General features: G+C 34.4%; 1 protein-coding gene across 1 annotated transcript in view; it reads left to right on the forward strand.

Annotated features, from left to right (window-relative positions):
- Slc6a14 (solute carrier family 6 member 14) overlaps positions 1 to 8,902 on the forward strand; it is a 30,062-nt gene that overhangs the window by 6,358 nt on the left and 14,802 nt on the right. Inside the window, exons 5-7 of the mRNA XM_005369535.2 lie at positions 88 to 223; positions 2,611 to 2,743; positions 5,185 to 5,325. Coding sequence (XP_005369592.1) covers positions 88 to 223; positions 2,611 to 2,743; positions 5,185 to 5,325 — 410 coding nt within the window. The remainder of the gene's footprint in view (positions 1 to 87; positions 224 to 2,610; positions 2,744 to 5,184; positions 5,326 to 8,902) is intronic.

Below are 8,902 nucleotides of genomic sequence, written 5' to 3' on the forward strand. Positions count from 1 at the left end.
TCTATCTATCTATCATCTATCTATCTATCATCTATCTATCTATCATCTATCTACTGATTTATTTATGTATCTATCATTTTGTTTTAGTAACCGGCTGTAATGTGAGTACAGTAGCAGGAGAGATGTTTATGAATATAAGCTGGGTAACTCTCAACAACCTGACCTGCTTGAATGGTAGTGAAGTTTTTCAGCCAGGACAACTTCCCAGTGAACAGTATTGGGAGTAAGTATTGACTGACTTTTTAAACAAGTGTTGTTGAAAGGTTTTTTGAACCACAGTGAAATATTGGTCAGCTTCTTTTATTTCCCATTTTATTTTGTAATTTTATTATAAGTATATGTTGTGAGTTGAGCACCTTTCTCTTTACCTGTATACCTTCCCTCATTTTCACTCCCATAAATAGAAAAGAGAACCGTGACAGATAAATACTTTGATTCAAATGTTTACCTTTTGTAGGTGAGTTGAGCTCCCTGAAGAGGCTCATTTTTAACATGTATCTTTTACAAGTCAGTTGTTCAGTGCAATAACATTTAAATAATAGTTAAATAATAATTGCTAGTTAAAAGTTAATGTTAGAGAATTATAGAATTTGGGAGATGTTTCAGCACATGGAAGTGCCAGCTGCCAAGCTTGGCAATCTGAGTTCAACTCCTGTAACCCACGTGGTAGAAGGAAAAAACTGACACCTGAAAGTGTCCTCTGAAGACATTTATATACAGTGGAATGTGCACACACAAAAATAAATAAATAAATAAAAATTGAATATAATAAGAAAATTCAAATAAACAATTAGGCTCTGGAGAGATGACTAAGAGGTTAGGAGTATTCACTGTTCTTGCAGAGGACCAAATTTTGGTTCTAACACTCACATTGTGGCTCATAACTGTTTGTAATTTTAATTCTAGGGGGTCCAGTGTCATTTTTTTAGCCTCCAAAAGCAACAGGCATGCATATTCTCATATACACATATGCAAACAAAACACTCATGCACATAAAATAAAATAAACAAATCATAAAAATATCAGCCACCACTCCCAAACTCAAGGCTCAGGGAATATTTCAGAAGGGTTAAAGGACTATAAAAAGCAAAAGGATCAGGTAGCTTTCTATGAGATTATATCTTCTAATAAAGTCAGAAGCTACACATATGAATCCTCAATGACATGATTGCCTAAACATGAGCTGAACAAGGATGACACCAATCTACATGTCCAACTGGATGGGGAAAACCCCACATATCCTCAGCCTAGCACAAAGAATGATAAGAAACAAAGTAAAGCTGGGAGCAGAAAATCTGTTCTTCCCCTATGAGAACACCATTGGTTGTTCAGTGCCAAATTCTCAGTCCTCAAAATATCCATGAGCGTAGTCTTATGCAAACTGAACAGGATATATTTTTGGAATATATAATACATTATATTATAGAAATATAACACACATAAATATTATATATAATGTAAAATGTAATGATAACATAAAACATACAAATATGCTACTTATAATTATAGATATATAATATATAATATACACATTACATGTTATATGTGTATGTTATATATTATATTTATATGATATATTTATAAAAATAAATATACATGATGAATCGTATTCTAGTGAGTTGTGTAATATATTTCCTTTATCCATTCATCATTTGATGAACACTTAAGTTGTTTATTTGTATTGACTTTTATGAATAGCTATGAATATGAATGAATAACTTGGCAGAGTAAATGTCTTTTGGACAACCTGATCTTATTTCTTTTAAATGCACAGTAAATAGTGGGACTGTTAGATGATATGGTGGATATATTTGTAATTTTTTTGAGAGAGCTAAATAATGTTTTCTCCAGCATGGTGCTTTAACATTTTCAATCTTAGAAGTTTTCCAAATATCATGCTAGTTATTTTTTAGTGTGTGTGTGTGTGTGTGTGTGTGTGTGTGCGCGCGCGCGCGTGTGTGTATGCCTGAAAAGGCCAGAGGAATCAGATCTCCCAGGATCCGGACTTATAGGTGGTTGTGAGCCACCTGATGAGAGTGCTGGGAAGCAAATACAGGTCCGATGGAAGAGAAGAAAGTACTCTTAACTTTGATTCATCTCTCTAGTTACAGAACTTGGATTATAGGTCCATGCATGTTACTCTGGGAAATAATGGAATTGCACAGAAACTCTTTGAAGATATGAAGAATCAGACTATTTCAGTCTGATTATATATGCAGGTTTTGAATAAGTCATTACATACAAAGTTAAATGTCTTATTTATGACATTTATTTTGAGAAAGCCCCATAATGAGTCACATGACGGTGCCAGATAGAAGTTTAATTTCTTTACATAAAGGAAATTAAAACATTGGGAGAAAATCAAGAGTAATGATTTTTTTTCTAGATGCTTGAAATTAGGACTGCCTTTTGGACCCTTGAAGTTCAAAGATTGACTTTCGAAGGAATAATATTTGCCCCTTCACACATTATCTATCAATAAAAAGGTTGCAAAACTAAGCAACAATACTTAAGTATCCATTTGGATGAAACACATTACAAAGTCCTTAGATTTTTTTTTTAAACAAAGACAATTGATTTTGTGCTTATAAAAGGTCTTCTGTATTTCAGCAAAGTGGCTCTACAGCGGTCAAGTGGAATGGAAGAAACTGGAGTAATTGTGTGGTATTTAGCACTTTGTCTTCTTCTAGCTTGGCTCATAGTTGGAGCAGCATTGTTTAAAGGAATAAAGTCCTCTGGTAAGGTAAGTTGGAAGTCACATTAGTGACTCAACTTCATTGTAGTTTCATCAAATATAAAATTATTAAGAGAGTTTTGTATAATAGGAACATTCGAATCCTTAAAAGTCTTTCTACATAAGACATTCGTGTTTTATGCATAAACATAGGATAAATGCTATTGGTAAAAGCAGAGCAAAATGAATACAATCCTTGCGCAATTGTTTAAAACTCAGACTCTACTAGCGAATACAGCATTCTGGGGCTTGAAAGTATGTTTTAAACGCTTCTGTCCCAAAATAAGCAGCTTGAATTGTAGAATTGTAAAATGTTTTCTAGGATAACAGTATCAGTTGAAGACACAGAGAAAATAATATGCAACCATTCCTTTAAATTAATCATTTCTAATGGAGTAAGGCTCTTCTTTGTCATTGAATGGGCCTCTTCTGCAAAACATTTGTGTTTTCCCCCTTCATACTTAAAAAAAAAAAAAAAAAACCATGAGATTTCTGTCCAGTGCTCCAATGTGAGTCTCTGTCTCCTTTCATCGCCTGATGAAGGTTAATATTCAGGAGGATGCCTGTATGTTTTTCTTTGGGTTCTCCTTATTTAGCTTCTCTAGGACCAGTAATTATAGGCTCAATGACCTTTGTTTATGGCTAGAAACCAAATATGAGTGAGTACATCCCATGTTCCTCTTTTTGGGTCTGGCTTACCTCACTCAGGATAGTGTCCAAATCAGGAGCAGAAGGAGAGAGAGTACGAGCAAGGAACTCAGGACCGTGAGGGGTGCACCCACACACTGAGATAATGGGGATGTTCTACTGGGAACTCACCAAGGCCAGCTGGCCTGGGTCTGGAAAAGCCTGGGATAAAACTGGACTCTCTGAACATAGCGGACAATGAGGACTACTGAGAACTCAAGAACAATGGCAATGGGTTTCTGATCCTACTGCACGCACTGGCTTAGTGGGAGCCTAGGCTTTTTGGATGCTCAACTTGCTAGACCTGGATGAAGGTGGGGGTTCCTTGGACTTCCCACAGGACAGGGAACCCTGATTGCTTTTCGGGCTGAGGAGGGGGGGGGACTTACTTGGGGGAGAGGGAGGGAAATGGGAGGCGGTGGCAGGGAAGAGACAGAAGTCTTTAATAAATAAATAAATAATCAAACAACCAAACAAAAAAACAACAGCAACAAACAAAACAAAACAAAACTTCAGAAAGCTTAGGTGCAACTTAAAAGAAGAACTGAAACGTTTTTCTGTGAAGGCTTTTTGGGACCCTAGTCTATATGAATGCACAGCTCCCTAGGCCTAGATGTAGGGGGAAGGGCCTTGGACTTCCCACAGGGCAGGATTCCCAGCCCTCTCTCAAGCAGGGTGGGAGATGGAGGAGGGGGTGTGGGGGAGCAGGAGGGGATTGGCAGGAGGGTAGGAAGTGTAAATAAATGAATGAAAAAATAAAAATTAAAAAAGAATTGCATACTACCCAGAAAAGTGTATTTTTACATGATTTTAGCTGATCAGAGTGATGCTGCTTAGGATTTCAAGGGTAGGAATAATTGCACGCACTTATTGTCATCTTCCTAGTACAATAGCCAGCATGTTGAATTAATGTGAATACAATGACACATATGATTTCTTGAAAAAATGCTACAAATACTTTGTAAAAATTCAGTGGCAACTTTCCTATACACTTCATTTGCACATTTTAAACCCTTGGTTCCTTTATGATGCAGTACTTTTCTTGCAAAAAGTCCATTAAAGGCAATTTAATTAAGCGTTGGAATTTATTGGTGTCTTGGGTGAGTTATTTAAATCAACTCATTGGGAATATTATCAAACATAAGATATCTAAGGATCAAAAAGTTACACGTTATTATAGCCAGCCTCAAGGGCAATCCATTCATCTGAAACCCTGTGGTATCTAAGACAAGAGTCGTGTGCCTATGTGTATCTTATCAGCTTCTCTTAACAGTAGCTTTAAGTAACAAGCATTCAATGTGCTCTGTATTTACTCTAGTGTAGCTTTTGTGAGCTCTGGACATGTACTAGAAGTTATTTTCCTTGTCCTTGGGGACTGAATGTACTTATCATTACCAATTTTATATTTCTCATCCCAGTTTACTGAAAAGAGACATTCAGTCCCCTGAGACATTTATAAGGATCCACATAGGACAGCATTCCATTTAGATCTCAAGTAATCACTGCTGTTTGTTTACAGTAGGAACCTTAGAAATACTGCTCCCTACATCAAAGTACTTTCAAACATGGATCTATTTTTGGAGTGGTGAGAATATAGAAAGGAAATTATCCTAAAATTGGTACTGGTATCATTGGACTTACCTACTTTTTGAAACCTGAAGTAAATTATTTGACAAATTGCAACCGGTTGTTAATGTTGCTCATAGAAAATTATATGCCATGATTTTAAAGTGGCATTAACTTTTAGTTGTTCTGTTTGTTAGGTGGTATATTTTACAGCTCTTTTCCCGTATGTGGTTCTCCTAATTCTGTTAATACGAGGTGCAACTTTGGAGGGTGCATCAAAAGGCATTTCATATTACATTGGAGCGCAGTCAAATTTTACAAAACTCAGAGAAGCTGAGGTAAGACTTAAGAACATTTAAAATTACCCGAGAAGATATAACTTAAAGCTAAATATAAGAAATTTTGTTCCATATACATATACATATATGTGTGTGTGTGTGTGTGTGTGTGTGTGTATGTTTTATACTATGGTATTTTCCAAGAGCATATGCAGTTAAACAATTAGTTTTTATCCAGTAGGATATCTGACTAAGGCATGTAACAGCATTAAAACTCTCATTGGAAGTAAGATCAATTTTAGCAATAGTCTTAGAACTCACTTTACTACTGTAACTTATTCTATTTGACCACAGATTTGGGGCTTTACTGTTTTGAATAAACAAATATTTCATACATTAACACCTATAAATCAAGAGCTATGATTATGGGAAGAATGCCATAAAAAGTTTGATTTTCTAATATATACAATTTGGTTGTCTTGAAAAGCTATTGTGTCAAAGATAAGATTAAATTTTGTTCAGTTGCTTATAGAATTAGAACACAGATTTGATATGGGTTAAGTATTTCAGAAAAAAACCCTATTACTTCTACTAGAAATAGAAACACATATATTAAATATAAATTTGAAAAAATACTTTAAATTATTTATTGTGTGTTGGGGTATGCACATGACATGGTACACATATGACATGGTGTATAAATGAAAGTCAGAGGGCAGTTTTTGGAGAATCAGTTAGTTCTGTCTTTCCATTAGGTCAGTTCCAAGGAACTTGGGTGATCAGGCTTAGCCCCGAGTGTTTTTATTCACAGAGTTATTTCTCGAGCCCTAAATTATTCTCTTCTAAATGTAGTCTATTTCCAGATAAGGGCTATGTATTATGGACACATAAGATGTTTTACAATTTTAACTGTGCAAAAGCATTAACGATAAGCTTATATACAGCTACCATACTTCTGTTGATATTGCCCAAGGAGGCTTACATGTTTTTAGAAGTTACATAAAATTCTTGTCACCTATTAAGCTTACTCTTAATCTTATATCAAGTAGAGGGGGGAAACCTATGCTAATATTATCTGCCACATTAGTAGTGCTATTCAAAATAGATAGTTTTAGGTTTCTATTGTCTATTACATTAAAAACATGCTGGCTTCCAGTCATTGACGTTTTCTTTTTTAAATACTTAAGAATCAGATATGTATTTAATTGTAGAGTATTTCTGTAACCAAGGTCAAGTTGATCAGTTTCTGTCATGGAAATCTATCACGTAACTTGAAAAGTTGAAATGCAAATTTCTGATCTTTGGTTTCTTTTGCTGTGCCCAATAATTTTCCCTCAATGATTAACCACAACAGTTTTAATTATTTTAGAGCCATGGCACTTTATTATTATAGACTTGGAGATTAAAGTTCTTTGATGTGTCCTCAGGGCACCTTAAGGCATTTCTTAATTAGTCTTAGTCCTTACTCTTTTTAACCTTGTTTACTAATCCATTCCCAACTAGGTGAAATTTTTTCATTAGGTTATTAAACATGATAAGATAAGTTAATAAACTGTGGAATTAGAAAACTCATGAAAATGTGAACTAGAGTACAATTATTTTAACTATTGATGGTGCATTATAGTTTTGTTACTTCATTTTCCCTAAGAAGTGTGCATTTTACTTGAACTTCAAAGTTTTGGTCACAGATGAAAAGCCTCTTTGATATATTTATGTGGCTTTTTATATATCTCAGACCCTTGAGTTTTATACTCCCTTGAAACTATCTTGTAGTTTTCATATGGATTTTGTCTCTGATTCTGTGGCTCTATTATTAAGAAAGAATCAGACCTACATTTAAAGTTCCTTGTGAAACATGCAATTTAGTCCTCCACCCCCTATATCAAAGGACCACATTCCATGTGTTTTGGGTTTGTTAGTGATAATAGCTTCCCTCAGATTAGCATTCTCTTTCAACACTGATCTGACTCATCCACCTCAGGTCCTCTTAAATCATATATGCATGCATAACACATCAAGTACAGAGACTCAGAGATCAACATAAGCATGAACTTCATCTCCTAAGATGGACAGTAACTAAATAAATAAGGATATTTTATTTCCAACTTGATTTATTAATATCTAAATGAAAATATCTTGGTCTATGTGTATCTCTCTGTATGTATCTATGTATTTACCCACCTATCTATCTTCCTTCATACAGATTTTCTGTAATCTAGCATGAAAAGTATATTATGTAGACGCAGTGAAATTATATTCTCTAGGAAACTTGCTTCTTTTGAATTATTTTCAAGTGAAAAAATTAATGTTTTTAAGATCGCTACAATATATTAAAATTACTTTATGGTTGTTTCTCATAATAACAATTATAATTACCATGGAGTATCTTTTAATCATCATTATTATTGCTTGTACCTACCAATGAATTAAAAAGGTTAAATTAAAGTGACACGCATGAATGGTTTGGGTGTAAATGTATTCCTTTTAATTCTAGAACCAGAATTGTTAGTCACATATGGTCACATTATTCAGTCTACCTTCCCACTGACCTCTGTGAGGCTATGAGGACTGAAAAGACACTTTTGGCCAAATATACATTAGTCCTGTTGTTTAAAATCTACACAAGTCATTTTTTCTCTTTTGGTTGATATTATATCCAAAGAATTCCAATTTCAAAATAAATGAACTTGAATAAATCTCTGACTTAATTGTTGACCTTTCACAAAGAGGAAGGAGGGACAAATTCTGATGTCAGTAATGAAAAAGGACTGGAATTAGACAAAGACACAGAGCCAGGTTGGGCTGTCTAGTAACATCTTTGCTAAGAATTAATGTGGTTTTAATATCACATTGACATAGAGAATTAATGAAATTCCAATCTAATTCCCAGCACAGATAAGTATGGAGAAATTCTCATGTCAGACAAAAGACAGTATTACAAAAAAAACACAAATCATGAGGTTTTAGCATAGGAACAGATATACAGAGAGATTGTACAGAATAGTAATCTCAAAAATGTATTTATCAAGAAACAAAGTTTGGTATTTAGCAGAGGTAACAATTCAGTTCAATCTGAAAAGGATGGATGATCCAATAGATGTCATTGATGTAATTTGTAGCATCGGTTATCCTTAAAAATTAAAAATATGAAGTAGAAATATGTGTAGCATAAATTATGTGTAACAGATGTGTAATTAATATGTGTAAAATAAATTGGAGGGAAATTGAAAACAAAACTGTTTCATGTAGAGAATACAGAATAACATCCTTATAATCTTAAGCTAAGCTTTGTTTGCAGACAGCACAGATGAAGAAATGTACAGGTAAGCACATCTGAATAATTTCAGCTACATTAAGTAGCAATAGCAAAAATACTTTGGCTCATTGAAGGACACAAAGTAAAGAGGACAAAAAACAAGCAGCACATTGAGAGGGGAAAAAGCCCTCGAGAAATACAGCACACAAAAGACTAGAATTCAGTTTCATAAATAAATTTCTGGGTGTAGTGTGGTATGTGTAACTTAAATTCCACCACATAATTTTAGAAGCAGAAGCAGACAGATCTCTGTGAGCTCTATGTATGGTGTTTCAGAACAGTGTGGTCTACACAAACACTGGGGAGAGAGAGAGAGAGAGA

This window comes from Microtus ochrogaster, unplaced genomic scaffold, assembly GCF_000317375.1.
Source record: "Microtus ochrogaster isolate Prairie Vole_2 unplaced genomic scaffold, MicOch1.0 UNK50, whole genome shotgun sequence".
NCBI lineage: Eukaryota > Metazoa > Chordata > Mammalia > Rodentia > Cricetidae > Microtus > Microtus ochrogaster.